Below are 27,124 nucleotides of genomic sequence, written 5' to 3' on the forward strand. Positions count from 1 at the left end.
TATCATGTTTTGCCTCAATCAATTTAAATTTACTATCATTGTTAGAGATAAGGCATATCGTAATAATTATTCAGTTCAATTAAGCATGTATGCAATATAAATAAAAAAAATTTATCTCGGATTTTGACATGCCAATAACAGGGCTAAGGTACCAAGAATTTTCGCTTTGCCTTATTTGCTGTTTATCAATTCTCACATTTTATTAGACATTTGAAAATACGTATTTTCCTTACATTTGAAGCAGTTTAGAATAATTGAAAAGTATGACGACAATTCTCAAACTAAAAAAAAAACACCTGCATTAATAATAGTTTCATTCTAATATGACTGCAAATTGGCATATAATATACTATTGCATAGCAACCTTTAATAGATATTGTTAATAACATTTGTGTTAACAAATTTTTATAAATTTCTTCATTTATAAACAAAAAATTCAGTTTTTCTTCGAGGAATTAACAGCCAATTATTTATCAATGATTCCTTGCTATCAATCGATAACAATTGATGATTGTTCAAATAATTTCAATTAACCAATGTGTTGTTTGGTTAATTTTCTACATTTCAACGTTGCTTTTGAAGTACCTACCTTTAAATAACAAATTCCAAAATCTGTCTTAGACGCTTGAAGAACAATAAACTATTTTTATTGTTAACAAAAACTGTATAAAATAAATTCTCGTTTAATTCATTGTCATAGCAAGGAGTCACTGATAACTATTTGTCAGTTAATTCGAAAAAAAACAGACTTTTCAGCTTACAAGTGCATAAGACAGGAAAAATGGGCTTATATCATTGTCAATAACAATAACAAAAGTTCATCCTTCTGGGAATGGTTAGAAAAGATTTTTTAAAACTAGTAACGAAAAGTACAGTCCATAATAGATGGCCTTGAAAAGCAAAGTATAAATCTGGTAATAGTCAAATAATACATTTTTTTAATTAACTTTGTTTAAAACACCATCAATCAATATTGACTAATATCCAGAAGTCACTTTTGAATAATTGCCTATTAATTCTAGTAAGAAAAGCTAAATTTTTTGTTTGCAAATTAATGAACAGACAAAAATTTATTTTTAATAATAATAATGATCGATTATTATGTAAATGTCCTTATAAGTTTAGAAATTAGTAACTTATATCTGATTGCGTTGAAGGGAAAAGTTTGTATGAAAATTTATTTTTAATAATATTAATGATCGATTATTATCAAAATATCCTTACCAGTTTAAAAATTAGTTAGTTACATCTGATTGCATTGAAAGAAAATAGTTTTTTACGACAAAAATAGCGCTTCGACCACATTAACCTGTGGTCGATTCATTCAATCTAGCATAGACACCTGATGTGCATAATTGTTTATAACTTTTTGTTTATAAAGTTACAAATTATTTCATTACTTTCATGGATTTAGTATAAAAACTCTTTTTTTAACAAATTGTTGATTCTTAGTACAAATCAAGTAAAGAATCTTAGTCAATCGCCAGAAAAGTCACAAAACCCGAAAGTTCAATTAAGAAATATTCAAAAATTTTCCGAAATGTTCGATAATTTTTAATGATAAGTGATTGTATATTACCGCTAAAAGTGACCGGAAATCTGTTAATTAAATCTTTGGCACAGTTTGGGATTTAAATAGAAAAGTAACTCCGCCAAGTCGTCCAAAAAATTGACTGAACTGCGCAGAAAAGGGGCTAAACTTATGGAAAATATTTGACTACTCATCCCGAATTTTGGGACGACAAGATACGTCGAAAAAGATATTTAAAAAATGTCTATTCTCTGAAGTATTTCAATATAAAAGCATTGAAGCCTTTTCATTTTAAAAGTTGTTTACGATTGATGGATATTATCAAATCTTTGAAATTCGAAAAATTTCAATTTTAACGATTTTTTAATATTTTGATGGCAATTTTGATGGGAAGTTTAATGGCTTCAAAAATAAAGCCCTTCGAATTAGAGTGTTTAACTTATACTACTATTTTTTTAAAGCTTGAAAGTGTTACAAATTGGATATTTTCAAATTTTGAATACATCTTTATTTGTTTGATCTTGCAAAATATTTCACCTTCTTGAATGGTTCTTAAATTTCAAACATAAAACTTTACAGATTGCTCGTGACTGGAGTTTATATTCAAAACTTAATAAAAATATATTACAAAAGACTTGATACATAATAAACATGCTTGGAATGTACAGCACGTGGTAGAAGTGCGAGCAATTACTCCGGATGATTGAGTAGTACAACTTTATAGTGCTATAACTGTACCCTAAAATTGGAAAGCAAATGAACAATATATACTGAAAGAGAACTTTCGATTGGGTTTGTTGCTACCTTTAAATTTATTATCCCGCATAATAACTGTGCTCCAGCTATCTGCTTTTACGGTTAGGTGCAAATGCGATGCAGCAGCGTATCGATTTGCTTATCGCCATAATCTTTGAAGGCTTCTAAAAATTGCACTATGTGGGGAAGAGAATGAAAGAAGTGGGTTCCAGTGAAAGGTCGGTGGTGATGCTTGCATTAGATTATTATGCAAGGAACGCATTACGTCACAATAGACGATTCAAGTGTTATCAAACTTTTCATATTTTTGCTAACCACAACGATTATTGCACCGAACTGCCAGTTATTGAAGAATATAGATGAATGAACATTCTCACGTTACTCAAACATATTACCGGCTTGAAAGTGCTCCATGGAATTAGAAAATTGTATAAAAAAGTATCTTCCTGAAGAAAAAAGTATTTAAAAAAGTAACAGTAAGTTTAAACTAAAAAAATAATTTCTTTGAAAGGAAAATTTCAATGATAGTTTTCTATATGTAAGTAACTGCCCTCAAGACTACATCTAAGAAGAAAGGAATGGTCTAGAAGTTGTCTTTAAATGTTTTTATTAGATTATTTGCGTGAAACATAGAAACGCTGACAATATAGAAATACTGAACTAGGAATAAAATAATATATTTAAGGGAAACAGGGTTTTGTTTATCTCTATGGGCTCAAAGATGTGATGAAGGTCGAAGAAAAACAACTGATGGAAGTCTAAATTGGGACTATGTAGAAAAACAGATGATTTTGAAGATGATCTTTGAAATCGTCTTATGTTCCTTCATGATTTTATATGATTTAAAAACCACAAAAATCTCAAGATATGGAAAATGCACTATACGTAACGTTTTGTTTTAAAATCAAATTGACGATAAAACTCGTATTCCTCTCGTAAACCTGCACAATTTTTGTTTATTATCATTTATTTATCGAGTAAAGAGCGACAGATTTACAGCTATTTCAGAGTGATCTTTAACTGCAAGTCTGCACCTGAAATTACCTTCCCGTGTTAAGATTCACCCACCCAATAAAAAATGGTTACCATGTGAACTCTATCAAATTTTGCTTTGTTTTTTACGCAAAAAATTCAACTTTATCTACTTGGTAATTATCCGCAATAAAAATTCACTTCTGTTTGTTCTATATTTACAGAAATATTTTCATAATGTTTCAGTAGAACAATATTAAGGTATAACGTAATTTTGTTAAATTTGGGTTGTTCTTTGAACCACTGTTTTTAATGAGGACCCTGTAAAAGTATAATTAATTTTATGTGGATTGATGACTACTTTCAACTTGCACGTTAAAAAAAGTGCTTTAAAAAATTATTATTTCCATAGTTTTTATATTTTCGGGTATGTACATTTTTGTCAATTTTTTTATATGTATTAAACGTATCTCGAAATTCTTAACTCGTGGTAATAAAAAAACTATTTAAAAATCTATAGAAACGTCAGCGAATTTCATCAGGTATTTGAGGCTTTTCTACTGATAAAAATGCTATAGAAAAATTGTTCAAGCCTGGAAAATTACAACAACAAAAATATAACAAATGTTAGAGGAACCGTTTACATTGATGTTTATATAGACTTATCAAATTTTTTCTAATGTGTTTTTACCAGCAGAAAAGCCTCAGATGTTTGATAAAATTAGTTTGTTATTCAATAAGTTTTTGCAAAAAAAAAACGTTAATTAAAAATCTGAACAACTTTGAAGCCTTCTAAAAATATTGCCAAAAATTGAAATTCACGAAAATGTAAAATTATAAATTTAAACATTTTCCCAAACACATTCTGCAGTTTCAATTTCGATTTCCATAATTTGGGTTTTGTCACTTATCGACTATGCTATATTGATTTTAAACAACTTTTGTAAGACTTTACTATAAAATGTAGCAAAAAAGTAACCTTGTCTAAAAACTAATCATAAAAGTATAATTGTGTGGAACTTCGCCATTTACGTATAATTCTCCATCATTTGTCTTTCTAATTTTATTATAAATAATTAATAGGGGAGTTCAAATTTTTTTCTTCAGTTTGAAAAACCTCGAAAAAAAGTTGTCGACTGGTACCCTTATCAATTACCAATTTTAAATTTCGAAGCCAATAAAGTTTAGGATACACATTTCTTAATATTTACGTTTGGAAGAATTTAAAATTAATTAACCTCAAAATTCAAAATTTGAATCCTGCTCCCATACAATACAAATTTCAACCTAATATTTTTCATTAATGGCACAAGTATTTTAAGCTAAAAATAAAGCAAGTAGATGAATTCGTTTAAAAAAAATCACTTTTAATTTGTCAGGAAATATTGTATGTGAAATCAGATATTTTAAACACGTGTTAACATCTCACGCAAGAAGCAAGTTAAAAAGTCTAATGCCAACATTTCATAAAAACTTGTACCACGTTAATTAAGAAATTTTGAGTTCATAAACAGTTTTTTTCTAGTTGAAAACTTAAAATAGATTTTTTTTGCAAATAGTTCTAATTATTTAGCTGTTTGTTTAAAATATGTTCGCTTCATCAGGAATCAATAACTGCAACAAAAACTAGTTTGAGGTTTTTATGTAGGAACAGGTATTTTTTTGTATTATTTTGTTCCTTCCACTTGGAAGACTTCCTTGAATTCCCAAAACAACGGGCCCAAAAATTTAAAAAAAAATCGCATGTCTAAAGATCGTTGTGAAATATTTTTAATCTTCGCTACAATGAGAAATCCTAGATTGCAGCAAAGTGGATATTTTGAAAAATATCCTATTTATACAGTTATTAATTTCGCAAACCTTTATGGAAGCACAAGTTTGGTTTCAGAAACCATTCGAGGCATTACAACATTTGAAAAAATGTTAAAATATCAATAAATTTATGTATGTATACCTATATCTTTTATGCATACTTTATGCACTTTATATATTTCAAGAAACAAACACGAATGTAAATTAATAAGAATATAGCAGACAATTAGATCGGAAAGTTTAATGAGCTGCTGTGATCTCGATTATCTTGATTATTGTTGTTTGGTTAAAATGATCGGTAAACTGATTGATCGATGATCCTGTTTGTAAAATCACACAGTATATGCACAATATAATACAAGACTTTGTATGTGATATTTATATAAATATGTATAAGTGTAGATAGAAATCTTAGAACACTATACATAAGAAAAAATTGTATACATAATACCCTATGTTTAAATATATCTTTAAAATTTATATGGCAATAAAAGAATATAGTTATAAGATAATTCAACAGATTATAGCATGGACGATTTGGTCACAAGAACCTTTTAGCACTATTATTTTCAAAAGTAAATTGCAGTGCGCGAAATGATCGTGTTTTATGATAGCTTTAAAAATAATTTACGCGGGTGTAGTACAGAATGAAGATCTTGACATTTTAAACTTTTCCAGTGCGCAATCGTTTTTAACACAAATTCTTTAAGAACAATCTAGGTTAATATGTTTCATTTTTTTAGAGGTAAGTTAAAATTTTTATCCTATTCATGCTAAAGTTTTTCTTATGAACTGAAAATAATTTTTTTTTAATATTGAGCGATTTAGAATAAGTTTTATGTTTGAGAGATTGAAAGATTAAATCGACCTTAACCTGAAATTGTTCCAATTGTTATGTCATATAATGTTTAAAAATTTTAATTACAATTTTCGCAACATTTGAAAAAATTTTTAATTTTGCGGTTATCGAATCATTAAGTCATAAATTTTGGAAGTTTTTTCGTGAGATAATTCTATATTTTGGAACCGTACGAAATTTAAAGTTTGCACAATTAAACGCACATTTGACAGAGGATATTAAATTTGATAGATTCCAATTTTGAGGTTTTTGAAGGGCGAGGAGGATAACAAAATCAATTACCAAGGGGGAAATATTTGTCGAGGAGTAATGGATTTACTTAAATCTCAATTTTTAATATATTATGTTTTAAGGCCATGAGATGAGTGGGTCACGTGACGATATTCCTACCTTACCGCCACTTTTTTTATTTCCCAACTTATTATCACACGAAACGCCACATCGAGTTAAAAATTTGGAATACTAAACAAGAAGGACTGAGAATGGTGGGTCTGGTCCTAAATTTGTATAATTATGAAAAAAGTTTTTTTTTGTAAATAATTTGTCTTGCTTTTTTCATAATTATTAAAATTTAGGACCAGGCCCACCTTTCTAAGTGCTTCTTATTTATTATCCCCAATTTTCAACTCGATCTGGCGCTTCGTGTGAAAATAATTTGGGAAATAAAAAAAGTGAGGGTAAGGTAGGAATCTGGTCACGTAACCCACTCGTTACATGGCCTTAAGTGCAAATGATTAAATGAATCTCAGTAAAATTTCTGAATCATAAAAATGAGATGTACGGGGAAAAGTATTGTAAATATAAATAATGTTATCTTGAACTTCGGGCAATTGGCCATTCGGCCATTCATTCATCGGCCAATTTTGGCCAACAAAAAAAGTAAATAGTTTGAAAACTCAAATTTAAATATTTTGCCACAAAAACTGTTTAAAACAATAGTTATTGTGGACACTAATAGGCAAGGTGTCTTTCAATTCTTTAAGACAAATTATGTCCTGCAACTCAATCTTCTAGCCATATTTAAAAGTATTTTTTAAGCCAATAAACAATTTTGGTCAAATGTTGAAATTCTTAAAAGGAGTATCAAAAACATTAGATATTTTGTTTGATAAAAGAATTAATTTTTTTAAATGTCTTAATTACGTATTTGTATTTGAGGTGAAAAAGATAATTATACTGTTTAGATTTCAAACCATGCAATGAAGTTTGTATGAGGTTGCCAGCATTCTTTTGCATGAAAGTATGTTATTCTACACTCAAAATGAAGGAACACGTGTTCCACCGATTTACTAAATTTTTTTCAGCCATGGTGAGCTGTTGAAGATAACCTTACGATTTCATAAAAACTGCCAAAATATTAATTAAATGATGAAGTTTTTTTTCTTTCACGTGATGAGGAATTCTTACCTCTATGGAATTACCCGAGAAAAAATCAAAAATTTTAAAGTTGGCTTCTGGTAAACCATTTCTTCCTACTAAAAAAAACGTTTATAAAAAAAATGGTTAATTTTTTCATGAACTACGAAGAAAGAATTAAATATCAAGGAAAAAATTGAGTAAGAAATTAATTTTCTTTGAAATAGCCTATTTCGCTTTTTTAATATATGGAACCACATCAATTCATGTACTTATTTACTCTGTCATGATTATCTCGATTCTGATCCATTACCACCTCTCGTAAAAGCAATAAAGAGTTTTTTAGTGTTGTTCCGTTTTTTATTCTACTGAAGAAAGGAATAAACCTCAAGGGAAAAGGTTGTTTAGAAATGAATTTGCTTTAAAAAAGCCTCTTTCACTTTTTTATTAAATGGCACTACATCAGTTTATATATTTATAAAGAAAACGAAACCCCAATAAAAATGTAAAAATTAATTGTACAGGAAGCGGTAATGGAATCAGATCGAGATCAGCATGATTGAGTAAATAAGTATATAATATTTAATGTGGTTCCATATATTAAAAAAGTGAAAAAGGCTTTTTCAAAGTAAATTCATTTCTAAAACAGTTTTTTCCTCGATATTTACTCCTTTCTGCGACCACCGCCATTTTCTAAATTTTGAAATTTTTGATATTTTTCTCGGATCATTCAATAGAGCTAAGAATTCGTCAACACCTAAATGAAAAACCAACCAAATACGTATATTTGGTAAAAAACTACCTCATGTAAAAAAATATTTTCGCAGTTTTTATGAAATTGTAAGGTTATATTCAACAGCTCACTATTCCTGAAAAATATGTTTTTCAGCCAAACGGTAAAACAAGTGTTCCGTCATTTTGAGTGTAGAATAACATACTTTCATTCAAAAATATTCTGACAACCTCATGCAGACCTCACTGCATGATTTGAAATGGAATCAGTCAAGAGAGAGGATGGAAAGTAAGAGTTGAATGTCTGACGAGAGAATTCTTAATCTACTTTAGTGATTGGATATCGATATCGAAATATCGAAAATATCGATCTTCAGAGTCCGATATATCTATATTAGATGTCGATATTTAGAAACCGATATATCAAAGTCAACATCGATATTTTGTCATAATTTCGATATCGATATCTTATCACTATTTTTCCACTTGACAGAATGCGCTTTTTAGTTAAATAGTGACAAAAACTGAATACAAGTAAACGTAAGTAAACATTATATTTTTCATTCATTATTTATCTTTGTACATTCTCTAATCTGTATTATGTGAATATTTGTAAATGATAGAAGTCTCAGGGAGCACGGGGTCAATTAACCTCAAACGTATAGAAAAACAATATATATTTCGACTTCAAATCTTACAAGTTGAAAGTGTTTCATATTGCACTCAATATGGTATTTACATTAATTTTACTTGAAAGAATTTTTTATATTACTACCCTACTTTCGTGGTACATATCTCTCTGTTTGGTGTGTTTACACAGTTATTGGGCTACGTTACTTTTTCGTAATTACATTCTAAATTAATTACTTCCACGCAGTTACTGCCGTCTCACTCAAGAGACTTATTTAAAAAATATTTATTGTATTATTTAAAAAACAAGAGTTCTACTTGTTTAGATTTATCATCTTACAGCTATTAAAACCATATGGAATTTAAAACCAAAACAACAAATTCCGAAGGTTTCGTTGCAGAAGTTAACAAATAATAATGCAACACTCAGCAATGCATATTAAACATAAGTCCTTTATTGTTTGAACAAAATATTTTGGTACAAGGTTATAGAAAATGATATGTTTGGTTTTGTACAAACTTACTTTCTGTTGCAGGTTTGAGGAGAAGAACGATCATACAAAATTATTATATTAAACTATTTTGTTGCTTTTATACATTTGTTTAAATAATAATGGTTTTATACTCATTATAATTATGTATTTGTTTAAAATAAAAAATATCAAAAATATCGATAATATCGATATTTTTTATCCGATATATCGATTTTTTTATATTTAGCTTCCGATATATCGATATTTAAAATATCGATATTTAAAATATCGATATTTTTTTTTCCTTTTCGCATCACTGATCTATTTGCACTACAACGACCTTCGTTATCTACTTTCTTCAAGATTAGGATCTCACGTCTTTGATCTCGTTGTGCTAAACTGGAAATTACTATCTATTACGATATGTAAAATGTAAACCTGCCTATCAAGTTTCTTATGAATGTGGGTCTGAGTCGGAACAACTACCTCGTATTTGATTCGTCTAATACGCAAGATCGGATTACTAGCATTTCCCCCCAAGGTTACAGTCATGAATGGCAAGTCTTTAGCTTCTTACAATGCCATGGACAACAAACATCTCTGTAAAATAAATGTAGATGTGCCTACTTAACGGAAATGATCACCGCAGGGTGCGTACGTGAGTATTCTATTGGAAACGGAAATGGCTCTTTTCTTTTCCAGTTCTCGTTAACAAAGAGTTGGAAGAGTGACCATGGCTATTGCAAGATCGATTGTGATCGCAGAACCATTGTCAAATAACTTTTCTATTAGTCTATATTTAAAGGAGTGAATATTTTATTATCCAACGTATGAAGGACAAAGCAAGAGGAATTCACTCGTCAAAACTTGTGTAGAGTTATCCTTATTACGCCTCATTACACTTTATTGCGCATTAAAGTGCATCATGACGCAATACTAAACATTATTACACATTAATCCTCCATACTATACAATTAGCATTGTCTTAAACGATAAGAGGTTATCAGAAGTTGATGAGTACGCGTATCTTGGTAGTTTAATTTATTTACTACTTATGGAAAGATATTTACTATTAAATATTTACTATTAAATATTTATAAAAGATTTATTAAAAGCAAATCTTGATTAAATATCAGCATTAACTGGTTTTCCACAGAATTTACTTTAAACAAAATGATAATTTCCACCAATAAACGTTCCATTTGGGCGTTTGTTTGATATATTCACTTTTTTTAAACAATTGAATTCATACCCTGTTAATAATTGCAAATGCAATTGCAAAATCTTATTGACAAATCTAGGAGTTTGAGAACATTATAATCAGACTATTACGCTTTATTAAGCATTATTACGAGATATTACTCGATTATTACGAGTGAATTCCATCTCGGAATAAGGGTTGATTTAGCGTTAGAAATTAAAAATATTAGTTGGTGGAAATTTTCTTTTTGTTTGGTGAAACTCCAAGAGAAAAAAAGAGAAAATAATTCATTTATTTATTGGAAAATTAGTAAATTCCAAACACTCATATAAAGTTAATCATGAAAATTAATTCGAGTCGTTCTTCTTAAGGCATTTACCGGATTTTATTCCTTTTTTTCTGAAATATGTATTTCATATTTTTCGAGATTAAAAAAAATATTAATTTTCCCTGTTACACTATTTCTTAAAGATTTTATTCTTAATTTAATGATCTACAGTCTGAATAAATATAGTAGTAAGAAATGGTTTCCTTTTGTGATATGTATTGAATTATAGATGAATATATTTTTACACTAAAGTAAGATAAAAAAACTATAACCAATGATAGATTTTTTAAAACAAGATTCGCAAAAAAAAAACCTTCACGTTTCACCTTGTTATAGCAGCTTGCCCACTTAATAGCTGAAAGTATTTAAATACCACGTTGGTTCAAAAATACTAAGAATAAATTCCAGATCTATTTCTTGTTCCTGCTCACTACTATCTTCTTTATATTTTAGACACACGATAACATACAAATGTGCTTTGAACAATTTTGAAGTCTTTTTTTAACCAAAAGTTATTAGACGAATATGGACGATTTTTTATTTTGATACTTATAGTATATCCTGAAACTTTAAAATAAATTACTGAGATGTTTTAAACGCTAAGTGATGCAATAAACATAAAATATTTTTGAGGTAAAAGTGGTATTGTTTTATCTTGTTATTGTATTTAATTGAAAAATTTCTAACTGAAATTACGAGAGTTTAATAACTCTTGATAGGAATTCAATCAGGAATCAATTTATAATATGATGTTGAAATGGCTTTAACATGTAACCTGCGTCCTGGTTCGTTGACCAGGTCGCATGTCCTGTTCACAATGTGAGTGTTATTGTGCTCTCAACGGGTGCACACTGCACAACGATCTTGCCAGTGTAGTGTCAATTGCGATAAGAATTTTTCGTTACAGACCTAGCCTTTAACAACGCCAACGTTCTGTCTCTATACGATAAACAGAGCCTGACGACGTCTAGCAAGATAAAGTTTACACAAATAAAAAGTTAAGCAGAATAAATTCATGTACTGAAAGCAAAATGTTACCATTTTGTAACAATTGCTACGATTTAACTTTCAGATGTTTTTATGTTATTCGAGCTCGTTTCATTACTGTACATGAATCAACATATGCGCAAATGACTGTTTGTACTTATAATGGTCCCACGCTGTTTGCCAAATCATAAATATGTTATAAGTTTATTTTATCTAAAATTTAGCAAAATTTCCACGTCTATCTGACGATTTTTGGCGACGTTAAATTTTTTGAGGTTGGCGATTTCTGGCGACTTCCTAACCCTAGAACTTGTGACTAAATTCTCCAGTTTGATGGCAACACTGTAAGTGAATGTTTACATTCTCAAACGGTGGATATAAACGCGGTTTCAGTGTAATAAAAGAAAATTATTCGTATTTATTTCTACGATAGTCGACAGTAATAACTTTCATGGTTGCATGTTAAATACGAAACAGTTTGCGGATCGTACAATTTTTATAACATATTGAAAAATAATCAGCGTATAAATTAAGCTTCTTTTTAATATTAGTATTGAATTACTGTATCATGAATGTATACACAATATTATTCGACAACTGATCGAAAAGGCTTAAAATGTCTTATCAGCAGATTTTTCCCATGTGTTCATCATTTATCAATATTATGAATTTAAAAGTGTTTTTATCCACGTCGTACTGGTTTCCCCTTCCAACATAAGCATTTAACTTCAAGTTTCTTCTACAAAAAATAGTAGATTGGGAAAAACAATGAAGACATTTGTAAAAATATAAAACTGTTAAAAGATTTAATTTGGTACTAGAAAAATATTTTCTTTTATTCAAAAATCGTATACAAAGTGCGTTGTACAAAATGGATCATGATTTCAGAAATTCCAAAAATAAAACACGCTTCATCAACATAACAAATATTCTACAAAACAGAATTTTATTTTAAAATTCAGAAAGATTCTATAATTTCTTCTTGTTCAAATCTTTGCCCTACAATACTAAAAGCTAACCATTCTTATAGGATCTAGGAAAATAAATCAATCTTCCCAGTTCAAGAAACCATGATCACGCGACAATCGTATTCATCGTATATTCATTCATTTATAGATAATGAGGTCTATCGTACTCAGGATTATGGCTAACTGGATAATTCTTCGTGATATGCGTGGAAATGCGCTTCTTTAGCGTGAGCAACTTCAGGGGTGTCTACGACTCTTCCATCATGAGAAAGAGGAGCTGGGGGCTCGTAGTAATGGAAATCTTGGGAATGACTATCGTGACCACTATGTCCACTTTCAAATCCATCATGTTCGAGGGCTGGTGCGTAGTGATGATGAGAACTTTTGGCTGCTTCTTCTTGGTAGGCATGGAAGTGAGCTGCTTTAGCATGAGCCACTTCCGGGGTGTCAACTACACGACCATCCTTTCCAAGAGGTGCAGGTGGTTCGTGGTAAACATGTTCTTGATAGTGCATGTGAACTGGTTCCGCTAAAGCCTGAGCGAGGCAAGATGCAAATATATAAAAAAAAGTATTATAGTTAATTTTTTTATTTGAGCAGTTTATGGGCGATTGCCAAAAAGTGGACACAGTGAATCCTCTGATTTTAAAAGTGCTGCAGCTCAATTCAAACTTTCTTTTAATATCAAAGTAATACAATTTCAAGAATCAACAACATCTACAAGCCGAACTTCACGCCTAAAAATCAACAGAATACTTGTGAAAGTGACTAACCCATTGGAGTTTTCTGTTCTCTCATACTTTCAGGGCTCTAATTCCTAAACGAAATAGAAAATAATTCTGGAATTTTTACAAAATCTCTTTACTGTGCCCTTCTATCGTATCTTAATTTTTAAACAATATTGTCGTAACCATTCATTTGTCATGCTAAAATATATTACATGTTCAACATTATGGAATAGGCCTTACGTGCATAATATTCGACTTTTGATTTCACTCATCTCAACTTTGAAATGGTCATCCCTTTTCTAATTGTGTCAAACTTTAGACAGGACTCTAATAAGTATATGGTCCTAATTTAAAAAAAAAAATCTTTAAAAATGATTTGATTCGTATAAGACCTTAATCAAATGAATATCACTCTGCTGGAAATCACTTTGATCCAACTTCAAGATCAAAGTTATACTCCAGGATTTTCCACGAGACCATTTAAGACACTAAGATTTTAGAAACCAAATTTTTAAAATGCCTGATTTTTTTCAATTAAGGGTAACCTAAACGAGTATTAAAATATAAAACTGAGGGACCAAGAAATGTATATATGATGGATATGAATTTTTAAAGTTGTCAAAATTACCGTTTTCACGATTTGATCGATTTTGACTTCAACTTTTTAAAATATCCCCTCATTTTACAAAAAAATTAGGACTTATAGCAGTCCGCAGTTTGAAACAAGTGTGTGCCAAGACATTTTGCGTAGTCTTTTAATTATGATTTCTAAATAAAGTCGTCGAAAATATTGAAACTTTACTAAATTGCGCATAGATAATTTCAAGGAGAACTTTTTAGAAAAATATTTACAATTCAAAGAACGTGTTTCTGATGTATTGAAAACAGTTATAGCTATTTTCATCCTGGGGCTTAAAGTAGCCTTAGAATTATTAAACTATTAATTAACGTGAATTCCCGTAAAAAAATGTTTCGGCGGCAAATATAAATGATGGTACCATACTCTGAGAAAATATATTTGACCTTAATAGACAAAAAAAAATGACTCTTCAGCGTAAAAAACTACCCGTTACTAAAGATCGACAGAATGGTGTATAAAATCTTCAAAAAAGTGAAAATATATTTTACACCCGGAGATGACAGATTGCACGTTTATGGGTTATACTTTTAGTCTAATAGTTTTCTCTCAGCATCTGGTATCATCGATTGCATTTCCCATCAATCACTTGTTATTTTTATGGAAATTCACATTAATTATTAGTTTTAAGTTTAGATTTTTATTAAAATTTTAAATAAACACTATAAAATATAAATTATATACGTTCACTTAATTATTGGACGTTAAATGGGATTTTAAAATTTGACTTTAAATCTAATTTAAATTTCTTAAATTAAAAAAATTAGGCTCGCTTCCGATAATATATACCGGGATAGCCCCATGCAGACTATCTCACTAATAAAAATCCAACTGTAACAAAAATTCCTACGACATATGTATAAGGCTGTAGCCATCTTAAGCCTCAGACAATAATTTAATTGTATGATAACAATGTGATCAAGAATTAAAGCGTGTTGCGTAAACATAAACATCTCTTCATCATACACACACACGGTGCAATATTTATACCTCACGCCTTTTTTAGACGCAATATTCTTATTATATTATTAATATGAGCCATCTTCGAATTATTTTCCCTCTCTTAAGTACACTCATTTGAATAGAAGATTATTTTAAAAAAATATTGTATTATTTTACTATTAATATTCATTATTAATTTTTTTATTTTTTCGTCATCGGAAAAACGTATGCTTTAGAAGTTTTGAGTCGATTGGTCTGTCAAATAAAAGTTTGAAAAATATTGTTTTTGAGGACAGCCTGACTTTGTAGAATCTGAAACAACAGAACTTTTAGTTGCTGCCGTCTGTCCCCATTTCAACACGATTGAACAATTTTTTTTATGTTACGACTTTGAGGTTTTGTATTTGTGCCATAAAGTTGACACTGATAAGCGAAGAAAAATACTGGGAACCTTGGGAAAATCTGCTTTCTATTTAAATTCCAATTTTTAAGCAAAAAGTCATTTATAAGGCAAGGGGAACGGATATGGTAATCGAGAGGTGAGAAAACCTTCATGCTGGAACAGGGGCGCACAAACCATGTATCAAATGTAGCGGTTGCTACCCCAACTGGGGGTGGAGTGTGGGTTTGAGTGAGCTGGACTGGAAAATGTAGATTTTACTGAAAATACTACTAAACAATTCATGATTTTAAGTAAAAATGAAGAAAAAGAGTTTTTTAAAATAAGAAAATAGCCCGTCGCTACCCCGCTGGCGGAGGGAGTTTGCGCGCCTGTGCTGGAAACTTTTATTTTAGTCCGATTTTCATCGATCATGTCTCAAATTGAAGTTCTTGGCATGTCGAATTGACATAAAAAATCAAATTTTGTATGTTATAGTTTCCTTTTTTTGTATGTTAATGGTTGAAAAATATTAAAAATTAGCAAAATATGGCTATTTAGTCCTCTATGCTTGATGCATTTCTTTCATTCTAATTTTCTTAGAGGATGGCACCAGCAGATGATAGATCACAGTTTTTTTTTATTTTGCAAATGATTAAAATTGCCATTCTTATAATAATATAATACAATTCTTTAAAAAATATATAAGCGTACTCGCGAGGAACCACATGTTCACTGGAAGGATTGAAATCCGTTCTCTGCTCCTTTTCCTCTGCACTTTCCACGTTTTCATCCCTATAATATTCTGTTCAAGCTACCTATTTTCGCCCTGTCCAATTGCATTTCCTGCTCTATTCTTGCTTTCTGTAACCCTTTACTCCGTGTCGACGGATTCCCACTCTTTATTCCCTACATTTCTTCCTTTAGACATATTTTTGGCCATCTCTCATCTCTAATTCTTAACATTTTTACCATATATCTCGAAGCCCGCGTTCTTGCTTAAATCTCTATGCTTACTCTGCCTGACTCCCTTCTCCAAATGTATCCTTGGTTTGGCTTGTCTACTGGCATTGCCATCTTGACTAACCTTCTATGCTTTTTCTTGATTACCTCCCTTCTTTCCCACCCCAACATTTTTACTCCACATAGTCCCCCTGCCTTAGAGAGTGTGTTCAGATATACAGTCTTTTCTTCAGACAATCAAGATCCGCCCTTTTCATCCCCCTCCCCAAGCTGCGTTCGTGGCATTTTGGGCTTTTCCAGTCATTTTTCTTATATGAGTTATATAAGCACCCCGATTTGAAATCCCAAATATTTGCACTTATCGAGACTTCTACCGCTTTTTCTTTAATTGTCCAATGTTTCACCTTTTTTCCTCTCCCTTCCTAAAAATAATTATTTTAGTCTTCTTTATATTTATCTTTAGCTTATTTCTTTTTACATATCTTTCCCAGCTTATAATCATTTCTGATCAATCTTCTACTGTGTCTGTCACTAATGCCAGGTCGTCCGCAAATTTTAACCCAAAAATTTTCTCATTTCCCATCACCGTCTCTCCTATATTTCTTCTTTTTCAATCCCCCTCAATGTCATTCACAAAAATGTTTACTAGAGTTGGACTGAGAGGACACCCTTGTCTGACACCCCTTGTTGTATTGAAGCTCTCTGTTATTCCCTGACCAGTTATTACATCATTAACCGTTTTCGTATATATCTCCTCTAACATTCCTAACACTCGGCCTCTAATCCCAATTTTCTTCAGTTTTCTCATGAGAATCTTCTTGTCTGCTATATCGAAAGCTTTCTGAAATTCATCGAAAATCCCACACAGCTTTCCTCCTTCTTTATTGAGATAATTATTAATTAGAGAGTTTAGCACGAATATGTGATCTCTCGTTAACCTTTCCTCCTTGAATCCTACTTAGGTTTCTCTTATTAATCCCCTATTTTCTATCCAAGCCATCCATATTCTATCCATGATGGTTGATAATATTTTATATCCAATGTCTAATAATTAAGAAACTCCTCTGTAATTCCCTGTATCCTCTCATTCCTCTTCCTTATATGCCGGTAATCCTTTCATAAACCCCGCCGTAATATCGTCTTCACCTACTGATTTCCCTTTTTAAGTTTATTATTACTTTTGCTAATTCCTCCCTGGAGATATATTCATTTAATTCCTCCTCATCTTGATCCAACACCATTCTCACTCTTTCCTGCGCTCTTGTTTGCTTTCCTCCCCCACCCACTCATGGCTTATCCTTCCCCTATTCGATATCTTCCTCGCCCTCTCCTAGTAGTTGCTAAAAATGTTTTTTTTTACATTTCTCCTTCTCAATTTTCTCTCCCTTTCTCTTCCCTCTCTTTTTTGGTTTAAACTCACCTATTGATTTCCAGAATTGCCCCATATTCCTGCTGTCTCTTATTTTTGCCCATTTATTATCCTTGTCTTCGGTGCCATCGTCGATTTATTAAACAGAGATAACTCACTGAATAATCCAAGCAGGCTAAGGGATCTTTGACTTTAGTTGATAACAATTTGCTCTCGATAATCATATTTATTTAAAAAACACATCTAATTTTGTTCAAAAACAGTACATTGAAGATTCTTCAAATATACTATATATTAGGTAAAATACGCAATATGTGTCTTCAATTTCTTTGAATTGAGTTACATTATTGTTAGATAATATATTATGTAGTGTATTAATAAATGTACGAGAACTATAATTATCCCAGAAATAATACTTTCGCTAACATCAGCAGGGTTATTCTAAATAATATAATACTAAATTATCACTTGCGAAACATTACTTTATTCAATACTCACCGAACATGGCATGGCATACTACAGAAAATTTATAATATAGAGATTTTAAAATTAATGTATACAAAGGAGTGTTGTATTATGTTGTATTATCTTAGTTTTATAATAATTATGCAAAAATAGCATAAATTAGAATCTTAAATAACAAACTCCGAACCAACATATTGTGCAAGTAGATTCGGGATAAAAACGCTATTCTATTCAGGCGTCGAAATATAATTTAATTTATATGCACGAATCCTACATATGCAAATAATAAATATTCTGCACAGATTATTTTCATTTTATTAGGTTCTATGACAACGATCTCTGATTTCTTTGCTAATAATATTGTTTCAATTAATTAATCTTGTTGTGAAATTAATATTATTTGAACCAAATTTTCTTTATTTAAAGAATTGCTATCCAGAATAATTATTTAAACCATTCATAATACGGGCTAACATTGTTAGGTATATATTTGAAAAAAGGTGTTAGTATAGCTAAAATGGATTTATCAACATTGATTCCCAATAGTAATTTCTCCGATATGTTTTTAAATATTTTGATCTGTTTTTCATTCTCTTTCGGGTATACTATCATATTACAACAAATTTTTTCTTCATTTATTTGAACTTTTTTTCATCAATTTCACAGTAGTTCTTGCGTTACGCACAAGAAAATAATAACTGTGATCTTTAAAACAAAATTCCTTAAAAACTTCATGTCTTCCACCTTAATATAATTTAATATTTTTAATTAAAATTTAGAATTAATATACACAGCTGCTTATGTGAATCTTCTAGATGTTGAAAGTGCCTCATTTTTTATTCACATTTTTTGAAGGTTTGAAATATTAGTTAATCGCAATATCAGGAAACTGACATTATTTTAAATTAATTAATTGACCCCCCCCCCCGCCAATAGTAATTTTTTAATTTCCAACGCTTACAAAACTTATTTATCCGCATCCCTCACTGCATGAGATATCGACGAGATATCCCATTTATCTCCAAGGATACCGTGGACACATCCCAGGAGATCCTAGGGATATCGCAAATAATATCCTACAGGGCGAAAATCTCGACATCCCTAGAATGTCCCAAGGATATCTCAGAATATCCTCAGAATATCCTCAGGATATCCCATTAATGTCCCAATTTGATATGTCAAGGATGTTCCCAAGATATCCCAATTCCATAATTTATAGTATATTACTGGAAATTCAGATGTATCTCCTGCCAATTATATTTATATTCAATCATATCAATAAAATAAGAAGTAATTTAACAATATCAGGTATTTCGAGGAAATTTTGTATAAAGTTCAACATTATAAAATACAATAATGGTAAAGTCCCCCATAATGTCACTCTCAGGTAAATTCCATTATGGCTGTCAGTGCGCGAAAACTATCACGCAGTAATAAGTGATACTTTAACAAAAGTCAACAATTTCTTGAATTTTCGTGCCGGCTTACAATTTATTCTCATTTATATTATACAAATCAACGGGGTACATATTAGTTTGATTGCTTTTTATCATAAAAATTCAATTTGCCTTTGAAAAGTGCGATGTCCAAACTGCGCAAATCAGAGGTAACAGGATAACAGAAAACTTAGAAGTGTTTAAAAAGTGACTTCTTTTTTATTTTAAGTAGACTGTTAATGGCTATCAAAATCATTGGCGGTAATAATTTTTTGATAATTGTACTGAAATAGGACTTTGAAAGAAACCGAATATTGGAGATTTGTATAAAGTGGTTTTTTGACACACAGATGTTTGTGAATCTTTATGTTTTCAAGTATTCTACATATCTTAATCAATATGCATTTAAGAAATATTGGATTCCAATGACAAAGATGTGTATATCCCGCACAGGAAATTGAGTAGATATCGCGCGTGCCGGATATCTCGATATCCTTGGAATATGTCACGGATATCCCTTGAGATTTTTGGGACATTTTTCAGGATATCCGATATCCTGCCAAGATATCCTAGAGATATGCCAAGGACATCATTTTGTTGTGAGGGTTAAAATCCTATTGAAAGTTTCTTAATTTTAAAAGAATTTAAATTTCGTGTGAGAACATTTTTAATTGAGCAAAGCTAAAATTGTTAAATAATTTTAATTGAAGACTTAATTCATTAATTAAAATATTCATAACGATTAATTTTAGTCGATTTTATAAGACAGTAGCGGGAAAGTAATTTTTATTTTCAGTTAAGATTACTGAAATTTAAAATTCCTGATTGTTAATTATGATATATTTTCCTAATCTTCTGGTACATTTTACATTCAAAATCTTTAAAATTTTAATTCCTGATACTCATCGATTGAGTTTTACTAATTTCAGCGGTTCACTAAAAAAATGAAGTACAACTAAGAACCTAGAACCATATAAATATAAAAGTTTTAATTAAAAATTGGGAGAATTTCCAGAATTACAGTAAAATATTTTCAGCCATTAAGGGGCAGCCCTTAACTGCTGAAAATATTGATGTGCCACGTTGGTTAAAAACACTACTAATAAATTCTAGATATATTTGCTAATCTTGTTCTCTAATATTACATCATATTTTAGAAGCATACTAACAGAAAAAACGTGCTTTGAATAATACTGAAGTATTTCTTTTTAATAAAACTTATTAGACAAATATAAAATAATGTTGATTGGTGTCGGTCAGTGTGGGGAATAGGTAAAAGATTGGAAAGAAATGTCGATCTCCTGCTCTGAAAAGAAAGCTCCTGTATTGGGATCTGAAATACAGCGATATGCCATCTGGTGGCTAAATTTGGCACTAAAATAACGGGGTCGTTTTTAAAAAGCTGTGTGCGATTCCGGTGATATTCAGAGTAGAATATAAATATATTTTTGTAATGCTACGATTTAAATCATCAAATTAAAAAACAAATGTTCGATAATACAGAAATAGACGATTTAGGTACGAAATTCAGTCAGAGGAAAAGCAAAAGTAAAACATGTTGCTCTGTTTTCGAATGTTCAAGCAAAAGGCTAGCAAAAAACTAGATGTTAGGTTTCATCAATTTCCCTTGCCTAAAAAAGGGTTTTTTAAAGTGGTTAGTAAAAGTAGGTCTGAAGAAATGATCGATCGGAGAAAGCAATGGGAAAATATTCTAAAACTGGAGAAGAAGGTAACCTCCAACATATGTGTGTATGTTCTCTGCATTTTAAAAGTGAGGATCACTCATTTCGAATAGGTAAGTTTACATTGATTTTTTGAGAAAAGTATATTTTCTAATATTTTGAATTTATAAATAATTTGGATATAACATTTCAGTCATCCTGATTGCCCACAATTTTATTTTTTAACTTCAAAAATTTGATAGAAACTAATTACAAGTTCTCCAAAATACATGAAGAAAAATCGTTTTTATCTTTTATACATATCGAAAATATTTTGAAAAATTTAGTTTTCCCTGGCTGAAATTTTTTCAAAAACTGCCAAGAAAATATTAATATTATTATTAGAGTGAATAATTTTCTTCTTTGTATATAAAAAACATGCTCAATTATGATCTGAAAATGTATTTTTTGTAGATTGCAGTGCAGAGAAACTTGACGATTGTAAACAAAAAGCAATTAACTTTATGCTCGTTTGACCATCCGGCTATTTTCCATAAAATAATGTGTCCAGCATGTAACATCTTTTCTCCTTCCAAAAAATTTGTATACGAAGAGGTGGATAACATAAATTTGCAAATTTCAGCAATGCTGAGCGACATCTTTGACATACTAAGCATGAAAAACGATTAAAATTCACTAATAACACAATGCATCAGTTGCAAAGTGACTCCATTGTCGCCGGTCATCTTTGTTTAAATCCCCTTTCTGACGTCATGATTTCATATCCCAATTGAGCTTAATGTTCACAAATGTATAAGCATGCGGAGGAAACCACCCTACAGTAAATAGGAAAAAATTCAACAGCATTTTAATGCATCAAGTTGCAAAAATAAAGAAAGGGGTTCGAATTTAAATAAGGCTTACATATTGAATTGAGTATTCTTACTAAAAAAATATCACAAAATTAATCAATGAGGTGTATTAAACATTTTTATCAGACCCGGTCCCTTGATTTTGATACCATTATCCATCAATAGATAATATTCGTTTCTAACAGTATTGCTCCTGGGCATGACTGAATACTCAAATCTCGATAATTATAATTTATCATTAGTATACTTGCAATTAAAAGTATTTGATTAAGTAAATAATAGTTATTATAGGTGTCGATCAGTGTGGGGAATAGATGAAAGATGGAAAGAAGTATCAAAAATTCGAAATTCAAGCCGAACGACAACAGATACGTAAAAAAGTTTAGAAGAAGAATTATAGCTTTTTAAAAGAATTATAATTTTTCCTGCAACCATTTTTGATACGACTTGATATTTTGTTTTTTATTTATGCAAGATACTATTTTAAAAAATTGAATTTTGAGCCAAATGGCGCAAAATATATGGAAAATCTCAAAGGGGAATTATAGATTTTAAAGAGGACTACACAATTTCTAATAACCTTTTTTTAGTAGAACTTGCAATTCCAGTTTTAGTTATTGAAAATACCCTAGTGGAAAAATCTTCTGGCTGTCTGATGTGAGATCTGGCTCAAATCGAGCGTCCTCCAGACCGTCTAGTCATGAGAGTCTAGTGCTGCCCTGATCTGGGACTGGTCAGCAATCCGTACCATAAGTTTTTAAGTGTCAATCAGCAAAATTTTTTTTGCCTCTTCTGAAAAACTTTCGGGGTGTCTAAAATTATAAAAAATAAGAAATTATTACTATTAAAAGGCAATTTTTTTATTGTCTTGAAGTCTAATGTGGCCCAGATCTGGGATTGGTCCGCAATCCATACCATACCAATTTCTAAGTGTCAATCCGCCACATTTTTTTCATCATATTCGAAAATCTGTTAGTGTGCTTAAAATTGTACAAAATAAGAAATTAACATTATTAAAAATTAACCTTTTCTCTAAAAAATTACATTTAATATAATTCTTCATTGCTGTAAACCTAAAAAGGTAAAAGTTGCACGAAAGTTACAAAAAATTTGTTATTAAAAAAATTGTCGCAGTATGCGATCAAATTTCTAAGTTCCGCCGACCAAAATATTTTTTAAATACCAATTTTTTGTTAAAAAATATTGGCGTTTATGCTAGGAAACCCTAAAAATTGTAACCGATTTGAATTATTCATTTTAAAATAATATTATTTATATTTCCGTTAACAATTAATTTATTTGACATATATATTATGAGGATGGTTTTTTCATTGACTTTCAATTCATTAGGTATAGAGAAATGGTAAAAACTCCCGACTGCTAGACGATAGATTCAGGTATAGATACAAATCTTCTTCCATCAGAAGCAAAAAGTGTAAAATATAGAATATGAAAATAGTATAATTTATGTAATAGGGCTTCTTTCTTTAAAAAGAATATTCCTTTATTAATTTGTTATGTTATGCTTTCTTCATTAGTTCATCGTTCATCAAAATTAGGAATTTAAAAGTGTTTTTATCCACGTCGTACTGGTTTCCCCTTATGGCATAAACATGTTACTACAAGTTTTTTTCTATAACAAATAGCAGAATGGGAAAACCCATTAAGAAATGTATAGAAATTTAAAACTGTTAGAATATTGAAAGTGGTACTAGAAAAATATTTTTTATTCGAAAGTCGTATACAAAGTGTGTTGTACAAAATGGACCATGATTTCAGAAACGAAAACAATAAAACACCCTTCATCACCATAACAAATATTCTACAAAAGAGAATTTTAGTTTAAAATTAAGAAAGATTCTAGAATTTCTTCTTGTTCAAATCGTCCCCCTACAATACAAGAAGCTTACAATTTGTATAGAATTTACGAGAATAAATCAATCTTCCCAGTTCAAGAAACCATGGTCACATGAAAATCGCATTCGTCGTATATTGATTCATTTATAGGTAATGAGGTCCATCCCTCTTAGGATAATGGCTAACTTTGAATAATTCTTCGTGATATGCGTGGAAATGTGCTGCTTTAGCGTGTGCAACTTCAGGGGTGTCTATGACTCTTCCATCGTGAGAAAGAGGAGCTGGAGGACCGTGGTATTGGAAATCTTGAGAATGAATAGCGTGACCACCATGTCCACTTTCAAATCCACCATGTTCGAGGGCTGGTGCGTAGTGATGATGAGAACTTTTGGCTGCTTCTTCTTGGTAGGCATGGAAGTGAGTTGCTTTAGCGTGAGCCACTTCCGGGGTGTCAACTACACGATCATCCTTTCCAAGAGGTGCAGGTGGTCCGTGGTAAACATGCTCTTGATAGTGCATATGAACTGGTTCCGCTAAAGCCGCAGCGAGGCAAGATGCAAATATCTAAAAAAGAAGTGTTATAGTTATTTTTTTTATTTGAGCAGTTTATGGGTGATTGCCAAGAAGTAAACACAGTAAATCCTGAAGTTTAAAAAGTGCTGCAGCTCAATTAAATATTCCATTTAATCTGAAAGTAATCCTATTACAAGAATCAAGAAAATTTACAAGCCAAACTTCACGCCTACCAACTGCCAGTTGTTTTTTTATTAAAGGTCTCATCAAAGAAAAATGTAGGTTTTACGTGAAAGTGTCACAAAATTTGAATACCAAATCTGAAATCATTTTCAGGCATTATACGGGTGAATTCATACAAACAGTTATCCATACGAAGAATGCACACAAGCCAATTGTAGACGCTCCAACTTCACGTCGATCAACCGAATACGTGTAAAAGTGTCTAACCTATTGGACCTTTCTGTACTTTCATACTTTCCAGGCTCAACTTCCTAAACGAAATGAAAAATAATGCTGGAATTTTAATAAAATCTCTTTATTGTGCCTTCTATCACATGTCAATTTTTTAACAAAACTGTCAGAACCGTTTAGGCACCAGTATGATCACTTTACAGAAAACAATTTTTTTGAACTTGCAAATTAATAATATTTCTATTATTATAATAATATAATATAACTCTGAGAAAAAAATATAAGCGTACTCACGAGGACCCACATGTTCACTGGAACGACTGACATGCGTTCACTGCCGTTTCAGTGTTTGGAATAGCCTTATATAGCTCTAGAACAATACCTACTTTTGCAGCACTCCACCACCTAACTTTATTTTCATAAGTATTCACCGTATACACCCGCACGGTTCATTTGCTAATATATCAAGGGACAAAAACAAAAGCGTTACGAACTAGACAATCAATGGAACGAAGTTTTAATTGATTTTTTAAAAAATACTAAGGTACAGATAAATTTGTACATTGTGTCTCAAATCAAAGCCTGAGTAAAGTAAGCTGTTCGTTCCGAATCTTCTTGCAGAGCGTCCCCGCTCCCGTTTCCAGTTGCCCCTTTATCGACTGTACATTGCTGGAATAAATGTGTCCCCGCTCCCGTTTCAGTTGCCCCTTTATCGACTTTACATTGCTGTAATAAATTTGTCCCCGCTCCCGTTTCCAGTTGCCCCTTTATCGACTCTACATTGCTGGAATAAATGTGTCCCCGCTTCCGTTTCCAGTTGCTCTTTTATCGACTCTACATTGCTGGAATAAATGTGTCTCCGCTCCCGTTTCCAGTTGCCCCTTTATCGACTCTACATTGCTGGAGTTAATTCCAAAATAGTATGAATCGGGATTAATTTTGTCGATATTTTTTTTAATTAATGTAATTTTTAGTTGGAAGCTTCTAATGTGTCCCCTAAGGGTTTACATTTTTCTTGCACCTTCTTCCCTATTCCTTTACATACCCCCCACACACTTACTTGGTGGTGGGAGGGGGGCCTACAGTTTAAGGTGGTGTTCAGCGCCAGCGCCTGGGCCGCCGAGGCTCCTCCAGAGTGCGAGGCAGGAATCGAACCCGCAAGAAGACGGAGTGAGTCCAAAGCCTACGCTTTAGCCCCACGACCATCGTGCCACTTATGTAATTTTTAGTTTATTCTCAGTAAAGAATCAAATATTGGACATGACAGTCCAATCTTGAAATTGAAGTAATATCTGAGGTTGTTTGTCATTTAAAAGCATCGGAACTTTTCACCTTTTTTAATATTTGTTCATATTTATGGGTTTTAAGTTTTAACTATGATTCTTTGATTGAATGCACTAAAATATTATTTTATTATGATTGCTAAATTGACATGGTGCAGTGCTGACAACCCTCAAAAGTGATTATTTTACTGATTGAATAAGTAACCTATCACTGATTGTCAGTGACCCATTTCTAGCTATTTGCAACAGTTAAATTTCACTGATTCAGATTTAGAGAGTATGTATATGAAAAGAAACAAGAAAAAATAATTTGTTTGACAGAAAAGCATTTTTTGTTTACGCACAATAAACATACAGTTGAATTATGTGCAATGTTGGATTTGTCAAATGTTTTATTTGTGCTCTCAGTATTAGTCATTTATTGATACTACGGTTTCCAGTCTTGTAAAATATCTATAATAAGTGAAAGTTGAAATTGTATAGCCCTTCCAAGAATTGACGCCGCGTCACAGGTTGGTGTAATAGGAGCTGCGCGGGGTGCGCGGGGTCTACGGTGGCCCCTCAGGTCAGCACTCAGGCGTGAACAAACAAAAGCGGGGCGGGTTCTAAAGACGTATTCAGACGAACGGTCCCCGATTCCGATTACAGCCACGATTACAAGCGTCGACCAATCAGCGCGAATCGTGCTGCACGCTAATTGGTGGATAACTCCAATCTTAACAGTAATCAGAACCAGGAACCGCTCGTCTGAATACGCCTTGACAGGTTTCTTCCGACCTAAGGTCGGTCCTAAAACCGGCGCAAAAGAAGAGTTTCACTGCATTTTGATTAATTTGTCGAATATTAAAGAAAATAGAAAAAAAACTCAGTTAACTTTAATATCAGGATTATGGTCCAAGCATTACCAGGTGTATACATATGAAACCGGTATTTTTTCAAGAAAAAAACACATTTATTTCAAGAGAATGATAACAAATATTTTATTCAAAGTATGCGCCCT

At 31.3% G+C, this 27,124-nt stretch overlaps 1 protein-coding gene across 1 annotated transcript in view; it reads right to left on the reverse strand.

The window, feature by feature from the left end:
* Nucleotides 1-27,124, reverse strand: part of LOC117176575 — a 39,837-nt gene that overhangs the window by 6,196 nt on the left and 6,517 nt on the right. The window contains exons 3-5 of the mRNA XM_033366828.1: nucleotides 24,062-24,478; nucleotides 16,901-17,095; nucleotides 12,790-13,141 (exon numbers count right to left, since the gene is read on the reverse strand). Coding sequence (XP_033222719.1) covers nucleotides 12,790-13,141; nucleotides 16,901-17,095; nucleotides 24,062-24,478 — 964 coding nt within the window. The remainder of the gene's footprint in view (nucleotides 1-12,789; nucleotides 13,142-16,900; nucleotides 17,096-24,061; nucleotides 24,479-27,124) is intronic.

The sequence above is a fragment of the Belonocnema kinseyi genome, chromosome 7, assembly GCF_010883055.1.
Source record: "Belonocnema kinseyi isolate 2016_QV_RU_SX_M_011 chromosome 7, B_treatae_v1, whole genome shotgun sequence".
Taxonomy (NCBI): domain Eukaryota; kingdom Metazoa; phylum Arthropoda; class Insecta; order Hymenoptera; family Cynipidae; genus Belonocnema; species Belonocnema kinseyi.